A 22,062-nucleotide genomic window follows, 5' to 3' on the forward strand; every position below is an offset into this window, starting at 1 on the left:
AGTCACACAGAAAAAAAAACAACCAAAAGCATTTATATACATAAAGTGCTATAGCATACTGTCAGTACTTGATAATTATTTCCCACTGGTATTATCATTTCATCATCCAGGAAGTCCAGCCATTGCTTTAAATGGTATTTCTCTGGAAGGCATAAACTCTACCTACTCACATGAAGGACAAGACCACATGGCTTCCTTCAACGTCCCACAGGACGACCATGGAATGAAATCAAGATTCTTGTCCACAAGCCTGGCAGCCCTTGCTGCTGGCACTGTGGGAGTCCACTGCTTGAGAGGCTACATGATCCCATTTTCCACTTGTACAGTAAAAACACCGAGGGACAGAAATGGAAAGGAAGCAGAAGGCTGCCTAGCTCACAAGGCTTCTAGCGAAACAGTCAAACCAGAGTTGGGCAGGGGGTAGGTAAGTAAACACTCTATTCTCACCTTAGACCAGAGATGGGCTTGAAACTGATTGTGACCATATGTCTACTCCAAAGAGGTCAAGGGGTGAGGGAAGCTCATGTCCAGCGTGCTCTCACATGGATGTGGCAAATACATGATGAAGGCAGACAGTGGCTGAGACCATTCCACATCCCTTGACTCCTAGCACAGATGCCTTCTTCTCCTGCTCCTCTTCATCTCCATCTCTCTACTGCCCCCATCCCTTCTCCCCACAAGATCACTGAATGCTAATATAGAACTCTTATTTCTAAAGCGTTAATTCACTCAACATTTTAAAAGTATCCTTAAGAACTAGTCTTTGCCCTGAAGGAGTCGATGATCCAGCAGGAACATAAAGGCACAGACAACTCATCTGCCACCTCTACACAATGAATGCCACGTGGAAAGTAGACTCACGATCCCCCAGGCATGTTCCTTGGACATAGTTTCAAGAGATGCACTTCCTGAAGAAAGGGTTCCAGGGCCAAAGGGTCAAATAATTTTGGAAAATGCTGTTACCCCTACCCCTTTTAAAGACTGGCAGTACAAATTAATGTACTAAAGGCATTAAGATGTCTTGCAGTGAAAAGCCTTGTTAATGCCGATTAACCCTATCATTCTCAAATGTGTTTGACTACGTAAGTTTATCAACATTTCATGGAAACAATATTCCATTGAATGTGATTTGCTGGATTCTAATTGTGGTGACTAGGAATAGGTGTTAAAGATGATGCTGCCTTTTGACTGGGCCCAAAACATGAGTAGAGTTTCACTAGACCCAGATGGAGGTGGAATGTGCAATCTACTCATGCAACACACACTCACTGAGTACTTCCCAAAAGTGAGCCCAACCTTTGCTTCTGGGGGGCTGCTACCCTGGTTTTCACTGCAAGGCAGAGTGAAATGCACTAGATCACTAATTTGAGAAAGGGCATCCTGTGTTTGGGGAATAGCAAGGACATGGCTAGAGTAAAGCAGGTGTAAAAAGAGAAGGAATAAAGAATAAGGCTGGAGCCAAACAGAAAAAGGATCTATTAGATCAGTTGTTTATCAGGCCACCTGCTACCTGTTGACAGCTAACTGGCCTAGACAGTGTTGATCATTCTCCTCTGCTGTGGCTAGTGAAGAAACCCCGGGCAAGATCTTCCCCTCTCTAGGCCTCAGTTTCTTCATCTATAAAATGACCGGATTCTCTAAGGCAACTTGCAGTAGCGAAGTCTCAGTGCTCTGTGATTATAGGATGTAAAAAGGCAGCACATACCAGCACTAAAGGACAGGAAGATTCTGGGGACAAGAGAGCAGCTATTGGTTTATACATACATTACTCAATCGTGCTAAAAAATGTAAGGGAAGCAAATTTGATTCTTGTACTAAAATCAAGACATATTTTAGACTAGAATGCGATATTCTCAATGTATTTTAGAGATTTAAAAATAGAACTTAAGGAAAGATCTGGCTTGTGTGAGCTTTTGGTCTTACAGCCCTGAGTCCCCTGGGTGCTCATTCACTGTCTCCCAGTGTGAAGAGTGTACTTGGAAAGTTGAACTGGGATCTCAGAGCTTTAGCCATTTAAATCTTGTAAAGACTGAAGTCTATTTATCCTTACTTAAGCTGTGCTAAAGAGACAGAAACTCACCATTGGACTGGTCTTCCCCATAGTTTTTATGGGATGGTGCATACAAGAACATCAGAGCAAAGACATACAGGTTCCACATTCCATAGATGCCCGTGAAAAAGGCACTGTTCACTTGGACTGTGACGCCGCCCCATTTCCAATGGCCTTCCGTTACCTATGGAGAAAGGATGGTGATATTCAGTTGAAACAAAGAAACAGAAGAAACATAAAACCAATAAAGAAACCAACCAACAGGAAAACCAAGTCTCTTCTACATATGAGAAAAGTGAAGGGCCATGTAAGACTCCATCTTTTAATCTGAATCATTTCAGTATAAATTAAGATCAACTGAAGGTTGTCTGTGTCAGGCACAACCAGTGGTTCTTACCTTGGTTACATATTAGTATCACCTGGGGAGTGTCTCTTCCTATAAACAGCAATTCATTGCTATTCCTAAGTTAAACAAACTGTGTCTGAGCCCAACACTTAATCACAATGATAATTTCTCCTCTGCTGTCTGTCTTCTCAGCTAGATGTAAATTCCCTGCAGGCAGAGACCGGTTCGCTTTCCTTTGCTACCATGTCTTTGGGGCCTGATGCACCGTAAGTTAATTCAAATCCAGTGTCTACCACTCATTCAGCTTAATGTAAGACAAGTAAGATGAAGAATCCAAACTTCAGAAGTTCAGTGTCCTTAAGGGTAAAATAAAAGCTTGAAGGTTACTGAAGAGAATTAAGTAAAAATATTTCTAGAAACTGCCTGGCATACAGTAAACACTCAGTAAATCTTAGTTATTTCTATAATGTCCCTCGAAGTAAGCCACTCATGAAGATAATTATGAAGCTTTCATATGCTTTGAAATTCTGCAAGAGATGTTTTGAAGCTGCTTTTGTCTGTGTTAATGACTTGGTAATTGTCTTAAGGGACGCCTAAAGATATATGGATTACACTAAGAACTGTCAACAGAGCTGCTGAGCTGAATGATTAATTTGTGCCAGCTCTGAGAAAAATGAAATGATTTTGACCACTTCTGCTTGCTATAGGACATTTAAAATGGAAACTGAAGAAAGCATCGGATAAATGTTCCTTTGACAGCTGAATGAGGCTGCGTTGTATAAACCATCTCTAGGAACCACTTTTAAATTGTAAGATGGCAGGCTAGATTGAAATGTTAAGACCTTTAACAAGCAGGTGAATTTCATTGCCTGTTTAGGATACAGTGGGTCTGTGTTTATTCAGTATCTGCTGTATAATCCATAACCCGCTGGGGCCCTAGGCCAAATTAAGGTCTAAGTATAGATACTTTCTTTTGAAAGACCCAGTGTGTCAGTTAACCACATTAACCAATTATAGACTCACCAGTTTTAGTTTGGCTTTGGTGATACATAATTTTTCATTTTTTTGTGACTCATAAACAAACCACCATTATGAACTCTTATTTATTTTGGAAAATAATGCATTTTATATAAAATGCCCAGGAGTGTTTTTTGGCAAAGAAGGATTTCGTAACCATTACTAATTTTAGGACAATATACCAGCATTCAAGCTACTTAGGACTTCGTAGAAATGTCTCCAAATGTCACTCTTCTTACTTTTAAGTGCAGAATGTACTAACTTTATAAAAACTATATCACTTAGAGCATCTTATGATGATTTTTATTGCATATAATGGAAAAGAAAAGAAAGCATTAATATAGTTTCCAGAAATACATGTACCTGCTGTCATAACACAGATTTCTGTATGTGATGAAGGAGGGGAGGTTAGGCTGTCACCCATCCTAGCTGCAAGAAAGAACATGGCAATATGGTATCTCTTCTACTCTCTGAAGGCAGTGGACATTTCAGCTCAGGGAAGGGCTAGGAAGAGACCCTACTGCCTGGAACAGAAGTTGGAAATAGTATTGACTATTTTAGTGACATTGATTCTTGGTAGGGTTGACATGACTGACCCATCTAAGAAAACACCAACCTGCATGCCTGGTACACAGTGGTGCTCAACAGATGTATGTTGAATGAACAGAGGTGAAAGTACAGGCCTAGATAGGGACTCCAGGGCAAATACATGGAGGTAGAAAGTGGAGATGGAAACAGCCACTCTTTTTTTTTTTTTTTTTGTGATGGAGTTTCACTCTTGTTACCCAGGCTGGAGTGCAATGGGGCGATCTCGGCTCACTGCAACCTCCGCCTACTGGGTTCAAGCAATTCTCCTGCCTCTGCCTCCTGAGTAGCTGGGATTACAGGCACGCACCCATGCCCAGCTAATTTTTGTATTTGTAGTAGAGACAGGGTTTCACCATGTTGACCAGGATGGTCTCGATCTCTTGACCTTGTGATCCACCCTCCTCGGCCTCCCAAAGTGCTGGGATTATAGGCGTGAGCCACCGCGCCCGGCCGGAAACAGCCACTCTGAATAAGTACTTGACTGAAAAGTAAAGAGAAAGTATTGCAGTCCACAGTAAGTCATAGTAATTGACTTTGAAAGTGAGAGGAGATGCCAGTGTGTGACAAGTGTTACATATTCATTTAAAATACTGCTTTCTGTTACATTTATTATCATTTAAAATAACTGGTTAACACAAATATTCACAAAGCTAAGATTCTTTTATATTCATAACAAGGATAAACATTTATTTAATGCTAACAATGTGTCAGACACAATACTAAACGCTTTACATGAACCACATTATTTAGTCTTACTAACAACGCTGTGAGGTAGGTAGGTAATACTTCCATTCAACACATAGGTAAATTGTGGCACAGAGAGATGTAATATCTTGCCCAAGATTGCTCAGCCAGAAAGTCATGGCTCTTACTCCGAAAGAAGGTATTCTTAACCATTATACAACACAGGGTAGGAAATGTTATCTTAAACAGGGGTTGGTCTCTGAAGGTAGCACATGAGGCGATGATTGGGTAAGGTCAAATTCCTTTGGAAATTCACTTCATTGCCCATAATATACAATACTAACAGAGCATACATGCACAGGTTTGTATGTGTATTCAAATCTGTAGACACTGTATATCCCGGACATGGGAATGTATGGCATTAAAAACTAGATATATAAACAAAATAAAAATTTACAGGAGCACCACTGGATTGAGATCCCATAGTATGAGAGGCACACAAGAACTAAGCCTGACAGGAAATATCAGACTCATGCTCTCATCTCATACTTGCTCTGGGACACATGTACATTGTTTAGAGTGGAGTTGCAGAATTACACATACTACTGAGCATGCAATCCGCAAATGTGGTGTTGCCTGCTGTGGGCAAAGAGCTGAAATGCCGAAATAAACAGTATAGATAGTGTAACTCTACTGTTTGGTGACTGGATTATTTTTCCTTCTCCTCTCCCAATTATTCATGCCTGAGACATCCTCAGCTCTGAGCACATTCCCACCAATATGTACCACAATGAGCAGCCTCAACAGAGCAGGCCTTGTATATCCAAACTCTTTCTAATGCCAAGGCAGAGATAATAGTCTCTGCCTTTTAACTTTGAGAGAAAAATCAGGTAGCCCTGGCCCTCCCCCGCCAAAACCGTCCCCCACCACACACAAAAATCCCCAAATCTCACCCTCTGCATAAGTCTTATTTCTAAAAGTCCCTGTTTTTCCTGATTTTACATTTGAACAATTTACTTTTGTGTGAAACCACCCAATTATACCCCTGGAGCCAAGTGAAGGTCAAATCCCTTTACACCCAGTAGTCTTGACAACCAACATTCCACTTAACAACAAGATTTCCAAATCCCAGACACAGGCTCTCTTACCGGAAACATTTCCTCTGTAAGTAACAGAATGAAGTGATCACACACACACAAAAGAGCTGGGGACAGGCTCTCTGGGAGTTTGCTGCATGTGGCTTGACCTGAATGTCAGGCACCTGGGGGTCCCCTTAATGAAGGTCGGTGACCTTCTCCCCTGCACTGCACTTCTGTTCCCTACTGCTGCCACCTCTAAATGGAACGCCTCTTTCTTTTCCAGAGGGAAGGGGCTGAAATACCAGACTGCGATGTACCATCTCTTGGTTGCTATGACTGAGGCTGTTAAAATGGCAGGCATTAAAAGACTGCACCTCAGTACCCAGCTACAAAGCCTCAAGGTCACTGCATTCCACAGCTTCCCGTCGCCTTTCATTCCTGGCCTCAGAGCTTCAATATCCTGGCGAGATCCCCTCGCATTATATTTCATGAGGCTTAAATGCAAGCTCTCCCACAGCAAGCCTGGGAGTATAATGGGGGTTTTAATACATTCCTTTTACCTAAGGCTGGGATCCATTTCAAAAAGTTACCCAATAGGTTTCCTTTCAGGTGAGCTCATTGCTCTGACATTCCAAAATGACATTAAAAAATAAATCCTCTGATGACTATATTAATACAGTACCTGGGACACTGAGAGTTGTGCCGGAAAACGTCTTAGATGTCTATAAATAAATCTTTAAAAAAAAACCCAGCAGGAGGAATGTGAGGAGCTAATGGAATTCAAAAGGCCTCATTGCTACCCCCTCCGAGTTGAAATCCACTCTGGGCAGACTGTCGCAGCAGATATAAAAAGCCAGCCACAGGCTGAAGCTGTATTAGAAAATCCTGGGGCAATGGAATATTAATCTTTTTCTCTAAAGAAAAGCCACAAACTATGCTCCTTGGAAGATGGCTTCCTTTGCTTTAAGAAGTACATTAATTAAACATGTACAAGGTTAAATCTTGGCAACATGCAGCTGCTTCAGGGACCAGTCCTTCTTGACTTCAGGTGGAAGGATCTCCGCAGAGACCAGACATACATGAGATGGCGTGGGGAGAATGATGTCAGATTCCCAAACCAGCAGAAGGACCCGTGTGAGGCCTCAGGACCAAAAGGGCCCTTTCTTTCTGCCTTCCTGAAAACATATCTCGAAATTGACTTTTATGCCTCGACCCATCCTCCTTGAGATTCTGTTTCTCCGTGCTCCGTGCCCGCTCAAACTTGCAGACCTGGCTGTGTCAAGTGTCACTGTGCACTACTGAGGGACTGGAGGAACTGAAAAGCATGTTGGTCATGGCAGGGAACTGCCGCGGGAGAAGTCAGGCCTCACACTCTTGTTTGAATATGAATGTGTGAGTCTTTGCTGGTAGAATAAAAAACTCTTTCAGAGTTTGAAATAGTTTTACTGCAAGTGGAGTGGAAAGCGAAGTTTCCAAGGTTTTATAAACAAACAACCTCATACAAACACAGCAGTGTTATAGGTCAAGGCACATGTGATGAACAGGACATATGAAGACATACATGTATATCAGTTTTATTTTTTTCCATGTTCATTTCAACCTCAGTAGAGCTAGCAACACTAACACTACCCAGTGACGCAGCCAACAGCAGGGCTCTAGAGGCTCCAAACTTGGGATCCCCTTGGGCGTCCTTGGATGGAATTCAAGAGGTCCATAAATTAGAATAGAAAAAAATTCTATCTTTATTTTCACTACTGTCTAACTGAAAGATAGTATTTACTTCAATTATGGATGTAGAAAAATCCCTGTCGTATTAGTACTATCTGTGATATTTTCAATAGACATTACGATATTTTCACATCAATTACAGTTGTAAATATAAGTCTGTAATACACCTGTAACGTTTCACTGTAAATATGTATTATATATCATATATAGAGATGATTCCCTTTGAAATTCAAAGTATTTTATTTTACTCATTTGAAAACATTCTAAGAGGAGACTCGCAGCCTTCATCAGGTTGCTAAAGGGGTCCATATAAAAAAACGCTTTCCCTGTACTAGGGAAACTTGCTAGCAGAATGAAGCAAGTCAAGTCCTAAGGCACTATCTGCACTGCTGAAATCCTCCATTTTGGCTAAATGACAAAGCATTGGCAAAAGCGTCAGAAGGAATGGGTTCTGATCTCTAACTTACTGCATGTCCTTTGGCAAGAAAGACATTCAGTCTTCCTGCTATTCAGAACACAGATATTCATGCTCACAAATGTGCCAGGTGCTCTGCTAATTACATTTGGGTGCACAATGATGGCTCAGTCAACAACAGATCACATATACGATGGTGGTCCTGTAAGATTATAATACCATTTTTTTACTGTATTTTTCTATGTTTAGATGTTTGAAATATACAAATACTTACCATTGTGTTACAATCACCTACAGTAGTCAGTACAGGAACATGCTCTACAGGTTTGTAGCCTAGTAGCAATAGGCTACAACATATAGCCTACGTAGGTAGTAGGCTATACCATCCAGGTTTGCGTAAGTACACTCTTTTATGAGGAACTCACATAATGATGCATTTCTCCGAATGCATCCCTCTTTGTAAATATTGCTTCCTGTGATCATCACAGCAGCTTTCTGTAGGTCTATAGTTATATTTATTTTGCACATAATAAAATTAAACCTTAGAACTGTTAAGTAATTCATCCACAGTCCTAACCAGCTAGAAAACAGCATAAATGAAAATTTTCTCTAAAGCTATTAAATATCATATTCTAGCAAGCTAGGATAACAATTCCTGCCCTACTTACCTTGTAGGATTTTTGTGATGCTCAAATGAATAATAGATACATTAGATTTAAGCAGTACTTTCCACCCTCCAAAACAAGTTATGAATATTTTTAAATTATTATCCTTATTGAGATTTTCAACTATAGCAAAATTTTGAGTTTTGGAAATAACCAGCGAAAAGACAAGAGGCTATCAAAGGGACTTTTGAATTATGTTTCATATTTGTGGCAATATAATTATTACAAAGAGTAGCTGATGGACTGTATAAGGATCTATGTTAATGAGAGATAAAAAGAGAATCAAACTTATGCTTGTCAGTGTTGTGCTACAAGGCTTCCTAAGTTTATTCTCATAAGTAAATAAAATATGTGTCCTTCAATCTGGCTGCAGGCTTTTACTTTATTTAGCAACTTTTATCTCCTACAAGGTTTTATGGAAAGAGAAACTTTAGTTCATTTGGCCAGGTGATATCAAGACCCAGAAAAATATGGCTTGACCAGCTGTCCAGAATCATGTCTACTCTGCTCCTTTCCTCAGTAGCTCTATAGAATTTCTGTGCAGGGTAGAGGAACCTCTCCAGAGACATTCTCACCTTAACATCTCAGGGTCTACTTACCTGACTAACGATGAAGAAGATGACAGTCATGGCAGCACAGGCCAAGGTGATAAGCATGAGGAACTTGAATCTAAAAATTAGCCCCTATTAGAAAAGAGAGAGTAGTTTAATACTCCATCAGCTACCAACCCTTTTCTCACTATGCAAATCTATAAAAAGCTTAATTTTAAAGAAATCTGTAAAACCAAATCCCTAAGAATGACAGTAACATGATTTCCCATAGTAATATTTCTCCTGCAGAGGTAGGTGTGGCTGAAAATTTCTTGGGTCAAATATTTCCCATGTTGTTATCACTCATAAAGCGGCAATACGAGAGCCTGGGAAATTATATTCACAACACGTCGTGAGGCTGCTAATTTCCCTGCTAAGCTGGTTATGCTTCTCTGCAAGGGTTCAAAGTTACCAAATCCAAGTTTTCTGTGGTTGTAATAAAATTCTGCTCCAGTGAACAAAAAGAAATGTGCATATTAATCAACATGAAGTGGATTTGGTTGAATTTTCTCATGTCACTCCAGCTCTGGAGACAGGCAAGCCTTAGAAAGTGCCCGTGGTTTCCTAAGAGCAGGATTTAAGAGAACCTGTGTTTCAAGGAGGGAGGCCTATTATTCAAGGCTCTTATGTGCAGATCCACTGCATATAAAAACTCTGAGGTTCTGTAGTTTCTGCTTCTCTTTTCACACTGGAATTAGGCTTGTTTCTCCAAGGACAGCCACTTAGGCATGAACCCAAGGAATCCCTGAAAAATCAAGGATGTGTTGCCTGCACTGGGGATTTGAGGATGTTAAGTCTTTCTCTTGAATGAAGAACATAATCTATAAACAGAGATTACTGAACTCTGTCTGAGCACCTGCTGGATATTTCAGGGGAACGTGGGCTGTTAAGGGTCTAGAAATCAGATCACCTGGGCTAACCCCTGTTTAATTACAGGACAGGGTTGATCCTGGGACAGAACTTTGACGAAGGCTCATCCCAACCAAATTCCAATTCTGCCATAGTCCAATCTCCCATCTAGTATGCACCTACATTCCATCACCAAGTTGAAGAACCAGCTGAACAAGTTTACTCCTTACTGGGAATTGAAACACATTCATACCGCAGAAAACGCCAAGATTTAGACAGGCCAGCTAGATGCTTCTCAGAGTAAGATTTGGCCTCTAATTTTGCCCAGAGATCATACATGAGAACCTCTCAACGTGTATTTCAAAGTACAGGCCTTCTATCTCTGGGGCGTGTGTGTTTACACATCAAGTGGAAAGATCAAGCAAACATTCTGTTCTAGAGCGAGCCAAGAAATTTGCCCACCTCATAATGTAGCCGCCGGACTTTGCTCATAGCTGGCAGGCTGGACTGCTTCCCACTGATGTTCCGAAACACCTGAAATACCATGAAGCATAGAAACAGGAAGTAGAGGCAGAGGCAGATTCCAGCCACGATAATGAAGGCCATCTGGCAGTGTCCAGTAAAGGAAACAACAGGCTAGCCAAGGGCAAGATGAGCGGGTCTAGGCACTTCTCCCCAGATCTGCTGGCAAAACTTGTTTTGTCTCCAAATATGTAGAAAATTTTTAAGGGGATAAAATATTAAAACCTGGCATTCTAATGCAGTGATGGGTTTCTTGACACAATAATACCACAGAGGGAGGTGTTCAATACCACTTTCTAAACCAAGTAAGAAAAGACATGGTGTCCTGCTTGTTAGATATGAAGAGTCCAGGGCTTATCCTAGACCTAATGGATCAGAATCTGCCTTTTAACCAGGTCCCCAGGAGATTCGTATGCACAATAAATTCGAAAAGTACGAATAAAGCATATATTGATCACTTAATAAGGATCAGATGAAAAACCACATTAAAATCACCAGAAGAGTTCAAATATAGATCTCCAGGCCCCAACCCAGATATATGGAATCAGGTTTTCCCAGATATATGGAATCATACTTGAGGGCTAGGACATCACGAATGACTATGTTTGGAAACCACTGGGCTGGTCTTTAGAGTTTTACAGGAATCAGGTTGAGATGCTCTGGCATAACTGAAGAGGGGATACATGGGGGCTCTGTGCAGCAGCTCAGTGCACGGGCCCTGGGCATGGGCTTTAAGGTCTTGAAGTAAAACGAGGGATGAAGGGCTACTTGCAGTCTTGTCACCACGGAAAATCTCATCCAACGGAATGGGGATTGAAAGACATACCCGGCACAAGTGGGAGTTTGGGTTGCTCCCAGTATACTTGAGACCTCCCACTGGAGCCGATCTGAGAACCATCAAGTCTTGGGGTAGCATAAGCTTCCTTGGAAGGTCGGTGACCTGATTTCAACTCCTTTCTGCTACAACCCTACCCAAATTGCCTACTTTTTTTTTTTTTTTTTTTGAGACAGAGTTTTGCTTTCATTGCCCAGGCTGGAGTACAATGGTGTGATCTTGGCTCACCACAACCTCCCAGGTTCAAGCAATTCTTCTGCCTCAGCCTCCCGAGTAGCTGGGATTACAGGCATGAGCTACCAAGCCTGGCTAATTTTATATTTTTTAGTAGAGATGGGGTTTCTCCATATTGGTCAGGCTAGTCTCGGACCCCTGACCTCAGGTGATCCACCCACGTCGGCCTTGCAAAGTGCTGGGATTACAGGCATGAGCCACCATGCTAGGCCCAAATTGCCTGTTTTAAAAAGCACTTAGTAAGTATGAAGTTGGTATGTATATTTCATTAATAATATAATACCTAATTTAGTTTCTCCTTCCTATAATGAACAGTATCCTGAAATGAATGGGAATATAGTTATTTTCTGCAGGACTTAAAATTTTACTCACTCCATCATATCTATAAAATGAAAATCTTGAACTAGATTTAACATTATAAATGTTCTTGTTGTGCAGCTGACACTTGGGTGGGGGCATAATGGAGGCAGGGTAGAGCTTCTCTCTCTGAGGTAATGATACTATTGATTTCATTTGCTTACAACGTTCCTGTGACATTAAGAAACCAATATAAACATCATGGCAAGACAAAGCGTATTCATTAGCACATAGCAAGATATGAGCTATCAAGGAAGAATACAACCCAAGCCTTTCTTTCCACTCCAGAGGGAAGTCTTTTTCTCCAAAGAGCATTTAACATACTATTCAGGAAGATAAAATATTTAAATTCCGCATCCTGAAATCCAGCGTCCTAAAAGGGATAAGCTAAGACTGTCACTTCTGCTTCATGAAGATGACTTAGACAGAGTTTATGCCAACCAACCAGAAGCCTCGGCGACTCCTCTGGAACTAATCACCTTAGCCTTATCGCCACTTGGTCTCAGGAACGAATAGCAGCAGTGTGGTTTGACAGCACACCAAGGTCGCTGTAGGAAGTCTTACACACAGGCAATTTCAGAAACAGGCTCTCCCACAGCGGCCTAGAGGTGAGCCTCCATAGCTCCGGGGAAAAGCTAGTCATGCTTCAGTCTGCAGTAAACAGTGTATAATAGATAAATTCAGACAGGCTGCGGTAAGCCCAGCAACTTGGATCTCTCTGCTGTGAGGATGGGCTGCAACTTTCTCATTTTGCCTGCTCTCACCAGGCTGGAAAGCAAGCAATAATTCTTCTCATTATTAGCCTTGATGGTGCTGTTATCACTGGCATGAGAATCAAAGCCCTGCCTGAGTACATATGGGGAGTATCAGCAGAGCCTTAGAAACTGATCTTGGGGGCTGGGTGGCTAGTGGAATAAATAAAACCTGAGCCCATCAAGAAAGGATACGGCCAGCTCTGTTCCAACATCTGTAGTCCAGATACTATAGAAGGGATTCGTGAGTTGTACCCCTCTACAACGAAAATGAGATGAAAAGGCAAGACACAATTAATACAAAGGCAAACAGGCACTTTCCTTTTCACGTATTCTTAGCTTTTCAGCTGCAGGAGTGAGGGCTATATTTAGGCTAAAAAACATTACAGGATCCTAAAGAGAAACGAAGCTGGTAGAATACATCAACCCAAACATTTTGCACCTGTAAAGAGCTGTGCCTTTGATTTGATCCCAGACCTTGCCTGAGGATGTGAACACATCCACTGCTTCCGTACCAAAGGATCCCAACCACCATTCTCCTTTCCCAACACTCCTCCTAAAGTGACAGGAGCGGATGTGGTGGTGCAGTTTGGCTCAGCGTCCCACAAACACCTGCTCACCTCTCACACATGTCAAATATGAAGAGGCAGAAGGAGCCAACGGCAATGGGTCCGACTTGCTTCCAATATCCTGCAATATGGTTCCGCTCGTGCTGATCCTGAGGAAAACCAAATTGAAAAGGGGGATAGAGGGGAGAGGAAGACCAAGCTATTCTATGAAGGAGTCAGGATTCAAAGGACACTTGCCGACCACCTGTTGTATATCGAGCACCATGCTAAACTCTAGGTGTATTGAGAACAAAGAAGACAAAAATCTCTTCTTCAGGAGCTCACCCCTGGGGAGGAGTCTGGCACATACGCAGACCATGACAAAGCCCAGCCATGAGGACTCTGAGAGTAACAAGAACAGGATGCCATGAGAACACAAAGAAAGGCCTCGGTTCCCAGGCAGGGGACATTTTGTGCTCCACAAAATAACGCATCAGCATTAAATTTCTATGTGACTTCGAACTTCTGTTGATAAAAGCGAGTGAGCTCCCAGAAGACAAAGTAAAGACATTAAAGCATTTAAATATGTGCAGTATGTCTCTTATAGGCAGATTTTCTCCCCATCCTTATTAAAACCAGGGATGATTCTCCTTGGTAAACAAAGACACCAAGAGGAAGAAAACGAAGGAATGCAGAATGAGAAAAAAGGGAAAGGGACCAAGTCCCCTCTACTCCAGGCCCTGCTGCCGGGGCCTCATTCTCAGCACGTGTCTGCTGGAGGACCCCCTCACAGGGAAAGACCCCCTGATGCAGAGAGTTTAGATCTCTTTCTCTCTCTCTCTGCTCTCACACTGCTCTCTCAGAAGGGCAGCAAGACTTCAGAGGTCTGGCTTTTATTATTGAGCCATAATGGAATTTAAAAACAGTCCACTCTGCTATGAAGCCCATGTGCCTGACATGAAGACCAAGTTCCAGCTGGCACATGATCTTAGCCACAGTGTGATGACGACACCATTCTTATTTTTAACCATGGTATCTTCAATCCCTCTTGAAATATGACTTGTGCCTGTGCAAACTGAGGAGACTGGGAAGGTCTGTATTTCAGAGGAATAGAGGTTAGTAGGCCACCAAACACACCGCCAGCTGGAAAGAGCCAAGCCCACATTCTCTGGTGGTTAACCTGTATTCCTGGGGACAGAACAAGCAGGGCAGAAGCCAGCGGACAAGAAATTCAAGCTCAAGGGCAAGAAATAATACTAATCATTTAAGTGACTCACATTCTGTCATTCAATTCTCACAAAAACCCTGTGCATTAGGCCTTTACATCCCATGTTATAGATGAAGGACCTGAAGTTCAGAGTGAAAATGTCACGTGCCTAAAGCCACTCAGCTGGTCAGTAGGTGGTGAAGCAGGAATGTGAACCAGAGGGTCTGCCTCCAGAGCTCCCACTTACTTAACTACTAGTTTATTCTGTCTCACCCACTGCCGACTGGAGGCAACGAGGGGCAGGTGTCAGCTTGGCCTGCACGGAGCAAGTGGTACAGACGTCCGTCCCTCTGGGGGCTCTTACCATCATGTGCTCGCCACAGAAGATGATCCAGAAGGACAGAAGCATCGCATAGAAGATGCCCTGTCGGATGTCACCAAAGAGCAGCATCCAGGTCCAGTCAAACCCGATGGAAAACCACTCCACTGGGATATTGATAAAGGTCATGGAAATCCCAAGGGCAAAGATGACTCTGGTGGTGAGAAAATATCAGAACATCTACGTTATTCCTCTGGAAGGCAGATTTTCAAGCAATTCCCAGAATTCAGTTTTGAGACATGAGAGGTTACTTATTGGGCCTGAAGCCACATGATCACTTTCTTCCGCATAGAGACGCAAGTTGGCACCACCGAAGAATGAAGGAGTGCCACATCGACCTTTCTGTGGAAGTGAATCTGATCTCCTTGATGCCCCACACTTTATTTTGGTGCCACCACAGATGAAGAGCTTCCTGTAATGTTTGTCCCCCCCTTGCCTTCTGACCCAGGCCTCAGTGAGTATAACTGTCCTCATTCACCTACTCAGGTTATCATTCATCTGATCATTAAGAACACTAGTTATTATCGTGATATCCTCAGCAACTATGAATTATATAAGCATGTGTGTTTCAATAATACATGACTCCAAACACATTTGAAATGTAAATTCTCTTGACTGCTTGTTTAGCTTTTATTTTACCCTTCCCCCGTCACACTAAGAACTGCCAATTCTCTATTAAAATATAATTCTTATGTCACTGATTTATTCATACTTTTTTCCATCTCCTTGAAATTAAGCACAGATCATGTACCAGGCATTGTGTTAGCAGTATAGAACCCTAAATGAACAGGACCTGTTTTTTTGCTCACAGGAGATACAGTTAGTGGAGGAGCCAGATAAAGAGACAATTGAGTAGAGTAGGATCGGCAATATCATTGAGTTATAAAGAATAGCAGGCGGCTACTAGGACTTCTGACTTTGACACAGAAATGAAGCTGAGTTGTGAGTCAAGGTTAGGGAGGCGGAAAGGGTATCTGGAGGAGAGGGCAGAGCGTGGATGGAGGCACAGAGGCCGGAAGAACCTGGTACATGTGGGGATCTGCATGTAGCACATGGGGAAATGACAGGACATGAGATCAGAGAAGCAAAGAAGGCTGCGCTCATGAAGAAACTTGCATACCCCATTAGAGAACTGAAATTTATCTTGAAGAGATTTTTTTATTGGAATCCAATAAAAAGTTTAAACAATGGAGTGACATGATTCATTTACTCAAAAATATTTATTAAACTCCTACTATGTGTCAGTCACTATGCTAAGATGCGGGGGATATACTTGTAAACAAAACAAGCAAGGATGTTGCTCTTGTGATGCTTCTATAGAGATGCAGTGAGAGAAGGAGTACAGAGAAAAGATAATAAATAAAAGAAGAATGAGCGTCATGAAAAAAAAGCTAGGCAAGAGAGTGGAGAGCAATGGGGATGTGATTTTACATAAGGTGGACAGATGAAGAGATCAGCAAGTGTGAAGGCCTTGGGGTGAGGGTTTGAGCACAATAAAGGGGCTGGTGGGTGGTGGTGAGGACAAGTGACAAGATCAGAGGTGGAAGGCACCCAGTCATCAAAGGGCTTATAGGTCACGGCAAAGCAGATGAAAAGCCAGCGGAGAGCTTTGAGCAGAGGGGTAACAGGATCTGATTAACACTTGAAAGGGGGCACTCCGGCTGCTCTGTGAATAGGCTGCAGGGAGGCACATGGTGGAAGCAAGCAGAGCGGCTGGGAGGCTGTTCCCACTGATCCAGGTGAGAAGTGACAGTGGGTGGGTTAGATTAGGGTGGCAGCAGTGGAAATGGTGAGATTTCCCGGTGAGCTGGATGAGAAGTGTGAAAAACAGAGACATACAGGATGACTCGCTGCTACTTTTCTAGTCTGAGCAACTGAAAGGATGGAGTCGCCATTTATGGAAATGGGGAGCCTGGGAGGGAAACAGGTTGGAAGTGGGACACAATCAAGTGGTACATGTGACATTTTTAAGGCAAATGAAGACATTAAGAACTGGAATATTTGGGTCTAGAGTTGGGAGAGGCTGACGCTGAAGAAACAAGAGTCATCAGAGAGTAGATGATTTTTCAGAGAACGAAGGTAGGCGAGATCACCTGGGGAAAAACAAGGCTAATAAAGAGAAGAGGTCCAAAGCAGGTGCCCCAGTCCCAAAGTCTAAGAGGCTGGAAAGATGGAAGGAGACAAGAATGGAGACTAAATGCGAGTCACCAAAGAAGGATGACCAAGACAAGTAGAGGAGACTCTGGGAAGAAAAAGAAACTGATCAATTATGTCAAATGCTGGGATGAGTAAAAAAAAAAAAAGTGAGGACTAAAAAACGACCTTTGCATTTGGACTATGAGGGTCACTGGGGATTTTATGAAAAGTAGTTGTAGTGGAGTGGTGGAGATGAATCCAGACTGGAATGGACTCGAGAGAACAGGAAGAAGGCATATGCACAAGATTTTTGAAACGCATTGCTGTGAAGAGGAGCAGAAAAAGGGTATGTGGCTTCAGGGAGAAGTGGGAAATGGGAGAGTTTTGTGTAGGAATGGGAGATGATAGGGCATGTTTGTTGCATATTAATGGAAAGATCTGGCAGAAAGGGAGAAGTCAGTGATGTGGAGAGAAAGTGGACACATATGTAGGAACACTGTCTTTCTGTAGGTGAGAAGAGCTGGGCTAAGTTAAGAGACACTACCACACAGACAACGATCTGATTCTGACCATGGAATATCCCAAAGAGCAAAGATGGGTTAAAGAGCCAGAAAGGTCAGCCAGGCGTGGTGGCTCACACCTGTAATCCCAGCACTTTGGGAGGCCGAGGTGGGCAAACCACTTGAACTCAGGAGTTTGAGATCAGCCTGGGTAACACAGCAAAACCTTGTCTCTACAAAAAATAACAAAAAACTAGCTGGGAAGCATATACCTGTGGCTCTAGCTACTGGGAGGCTGAGGTGGGACGATCACTGGAGCCTGGGAAGTCAAGGCCACAGTGAGCTGAGATCCCAACACTGCACTCCAGCTTGGGCAACAGAGTGAGACCCTATCTTCGAAAAATAAATTCATTAAGAAGAGCCAGAAAGGCAAGAGAAGTAGAACCCCGAGGATTTACTTAGTAACAGCTTGCATAGGAAAGCTGCAGGAGAGAAAGGAGTGCAGGATGACTCCTGGTCAAATCACTGGCCTAAGTCACACACGGGCTGCTTGAACTGGACCCCAGTAAAAACAAGAGCTTGGCAGATGATGGGAAGCCAGTGTTCCTGAAGAGCACTCCAAAACCAACTCTTACTTTTCCAGAAGCACTGGGGGTCGGGACATCATGGTGATCCTCCTCCAGTACCACACCATAATGATGAAGATGCTGGGCGTAAGGAAGGTCTTCATGGCAAACCACACCTTGGTGAAGCCTCCATTTTGGTGGATGCCCTAAGCAGAGACCAATGATAATTCTGAAGGTAAATATTATCTTAGCATTTTTTTTCTACTAGCAAATGTGTTCGTGGGAGAGCTAAGTGGAGACCCTGTCTGCAAAATGTTCACGATCAACAGCTTTCACATTCATAGCATGCACTGCCTGCATACACCCTTGGCGTCTGCTCAAAGATGACAGAAATACGTACTAAAAGACTTAAAAATTGGCCTGCCCTATGCTATGGACCTGAGGCCAGAGAAATAAAGATGGCATCCCATTCATAGTAATGGCCTTCATGCTCTGGGGTCTGGAAGAAGAGCAGAGGGTTTGGGGCAGGTTTGCTATTTCTGATAGACTTTGAATTATCTTACCTCGGACTCATCCCACTGACTTTAAAATCCTAATGCCTAAAGGTACACCTTAGAGCAGGCATCCCCAAACTATGGCCCGTGGGCCGCATGCGACCCCCTGAGGCCATTTATCCGGCCCCCCGCCACACTTCAGGAAGGGGCACCTCTTTCATTGGTGGTCAGTGAGAGGAGCACAGTATGTGGCGGCCCTCCAACGGTCTGAGGGAGAGTGAACTGGCCCCCTGTGTAAAAAGTTTGGGGATGCCTGCCTTAGAGGTATGAATTAATAGGGCAGGTGTGGATTAATAGCGCATACAGGGTGTATGATGTCTATTCAGCTATCACCCCCTATTGCACCCCCAATAAAGCCACATTTGATGTAGAACCAAAAATTTCAGGTAAAAAAGCAGCGATACCTTCTATCCCTTAACAACTCCCTTGACCATTTAATCCTCTTTAGAGCCTTCCATCTTACTTGATATACCAGGGCTCCGAGAGATTCCTCCCCATGCTAAGATAATGATTTAGTACATGATCAAATGATTTTGGTAAGCTTCTCATTAGAAAGTTGCAGATATCCTAGATGCTTAATATGTTGAGATTGTAAGTGTTAATAAAGGGATTCTATAAAATGCTAACCAACATTGGAAAGCATATTTACATTACACTCGCCAGTTTATGTTATATATACCATGAAATAAAGAAAGCAAGGAACAAAAGTCAGTTCAATATGATCCTACTTTTGTAAGAGAATTACTATGCGTGTATTTAAAAAAAAAAGCCTGAAAGATCAATCAAAACCTGAACAGTAGCTATTTCTCTAAATAGTAAGACATTACAGGTAATTTTTATGTTTTTCCGTGTTTTTACCCAATTCTTGTGGGACTTCACTGAGATTGAAAAGAAATGGCCTCCTTGCAGCAAGTTATAACTTGCCTCCAATTATACAAATAAAATGGAAAGAACCGAAACCACCTCTGCTCTCTTTAACATTTGTATTTGCAAGGTAAAATACATAAAAAAGAAAATTTACTTTTATCTTGGTGTGGTTCATTATGCAATCACAACTATAACATCATGATCTTATCCTCATTATAATGATCTTAAGTGATCTTAAGCCCATTTAAAATCTTAAGTGGGCACAATAATTGCATTGTTTTCCATTTCTGTAATCTCTCACACAAATTAATGCACTTTATCATCTCAGCCATCATGAGTATGTTATCATTCCCGTTTCTCAGATGAGACAGGTGAGGCCCAGAGATGCCAAAAGTGACATAGAGTTCCCCTCCAATACACACGCAAGATCAATTACATTCACTTACCACCAACCGGATATCCTTTATCTCCCCAATCCCCACATTGATTTTCTTCTTCTCATTCACAGGCAGCCGGATGTTTAAAAGGTAAAACTTATGGGCCACAGACCCAATTTCCATGAAAGGAAGGACATCGCATTCATAGTAACGGCCCTCATGCTCTGGGGTCTGGAAGAAGAGCAGAGGATTTGCGTCAGGGTCACTATTTCCAATAGATTGGCTCTGAATTCTGTTACCTTGGACCCATAACACCGATTTTTAAAAGCTAATAATAGAACCCGACATTTGAGGTAGAAAGCAGAAATACCTTCTGTCACCTAACACCTTTCTCGGCCGTTTAATCTTCATTAGAACCTCACATCTTACGATCTTGTCCACCAGGGCTACAAGAGTTTTTATCTGCAGTGTGTCGTCAGGGCCCTCCAATGCTCTGTGGAACAGTCAGCATCTTAAATGTTCAGGTGGAAGCTCTTGCTGAATCATTACACTCTTTAATGATAGCTAATTATTTTCCTGATTTTGGCCTGAGGGAAAGACTAGAAGAAGCTGAAAAATATTTTTATTCTCTTGTCAGGAGAAAAAAAGAAGACACAAGGAGGCCTTATATTTATGGATGGTAGAAACAGAATAAAGGTAATAATAAGATCAGTGGCCAGAGATACCCACTCAGAATTTTCTGCCTCCAGTGCTTCCTCACAGTCCAAGATGGCAGAAGGGAAGAGAAACTTTAATGAAAGAAAAATTTAGCCCAGTCTAGAAAAGCCTCTTGGACTTCCTGCCAATTTCAGAGATACTGTCCAGAGCACGGTGGAGGGAAATTGGAGAGTAGGGACACAGCTTTCTTTTGAGAACTAAATTCTGTTCTATCTTACCAAGACTCCCGCCTATATGCATCTGCTGACGGGTGGGGGCCAGGGGTAAATATGGGCATGTAGAGGCACGAGCTTCAGCAGGCAGGCACTTTCCCCTGATACAGAAGATGAAGGTCTGCCATCAATGTTCAGTTTCTATGTCAGCCTCAATGTTTACTTGGTACCTCTTGATCAAGTGATAGGGGAGATCTAATTGGTTGTTCCTTGGCCTGAATTTGCAAGACCTCCATAATTTGTGATAAATCTTCAGAGCAAAGATTCACTGAAGAAGTAAGAAGAAAGAAGATAACAGGAGTCTATATTCGAAGAGTGTGAAGGCAGGGGCTCTGCCCCTTCTGAGATCTTGGCTGGGGGCAAGGGTTCCTTACTGGACAGTCTGAGCTTAGAGTGCAGTAAACAGACCTTTGTACAGAGACAGACACACACTGTAAGGTGGAGGTGGGGAGGTGTGTCCCTCTCCTCTTTCCCACCATGGCAGACACAACCAACCAGTCGTCAGCAGTTTTTACCCCTAAGGTGTGAGTGGCTCTTGTCAGACACACCAGTTGATTAGAGTTGGCATGTGAGATTTTAAAAAAAAATGCTTCTGTAGAAAGAATGCTGCTTCTTTTTCAAACCTCAGCTGCAGGTCAGAGGATTCTTCCTATATTGATCATCTTTCTCTCCGCTCCACTCCTTTATCTCTTACACTTTCAAGTCAGGGAAGATGCAGGCTCTGCAGGTACCAGTGAAAATTCACTACAGGCTCTAATTCTCTAATTCGCCCTCGGATCAAGCTGCAGCGAGGAGGCTGATTATCCTCTGTGGTAACAGCAAGAGGACGGTTTCTGATTTGTTTCCAATCAGGGCCTGATTTTATTTATGGAAATTGAGAATTTGAGTGGGGAAGGGAACAAAACCTACTTAGTCTAACACCATCTGGTGTGTGTCTCGCCCAAGGTCTCAAACGTAGTAGCAGAACTGGGAGGAGGACATGGGCCCTGTCCAAAGGCAAGCATTGTGCTGTAATAAAGGTCCTGGACTCCAAGCCAGGAGGCTCTGATTCTTGTCCTGTCTCCCTTGCTGTGTACCTTGGACCACCCCCTGCCTCATGTGGCCTCAGTTTCCTCCTAAGTGAGAAAGTTAAGATGATCTCCAGGATCACTTCTAATCCCCCGCTATGGGTCTCTGGGTGTCTCACACTTTCCTGGCACTATGGAGTAACATGGCCACCCATGACACAAATTTACCTAAGTTTAAATTAAAATAGACACATTGGCGCCTGGGACACTGGCCCGACCTT

At 42.7% G+C, this 22,062-nt stretch overlaps 1 protein-coding gene across 3 annotated transcripts in view; it reads right to left on the reverse strand.

Moving 5' to 3' along the window:
- Positions 1 to 22,062, reverse strand: part of WLS (Wnt ligand secretion mediator) — a 127,293-nt gene that overhangs the window by 38,255 nt on the left and 66,976 nt on the right. For all 3 annotated transcript variants that reach the window (XM_039473620.2, XM_074380998.1, XM_003921430.4), the window contains 8 exons: positions 19,915 to 20,076; positions 18,117 to 18,253; positions 14,831 to 14,999; positions 13,332 to 13,429; positions 12,907 to 12,970; positions 10,474 to 10,617; positions 9,172 to 9,255; positions 2,081 to 2,234 (listed from right to left, as the gene is read on the reverse strand). In XM_039473620.2, coding sequence (XP_039329554.1) covers positions 2,081 to 2,234; positions 9,172 to 9,255; positions 10,474 to 10,617; positions 12,907 to 12,970; positions 13,332 to 13,429; positions 14,831 to 14,999; positions 18,117 to 18,253; positions 19,915 to 20,076 — 1,012 coding nt within the window. The remainder of the gene's footprint in view (positions 1 to 2,080; positions 2,235 to 9,171; positions 9,256 to 10,473; positions 10,618 to 12,906; positions 12,971 to 13,331; positions 13,430 to 14,830; positions 15,000 to 18,116; positions 18,254 to 19,914; positions 20,077 to 22,062) is intronic.

Source organism: Saimiri boliviensis, chromosome 11 (assembly GCF_048565385.1).
Source record: "Saimiri boliviensis isolate mSaiBol1 chromosome 11, mSaiBol1.pri, whole genome shotgun sequence".
NCBI classification, from domain to species: domain Eukaryota; kingdom Metazoa; phylum Chordata; class Mammalia; order Primates; family Cebidae; genus Saimiri; species Saimiri boliviensis.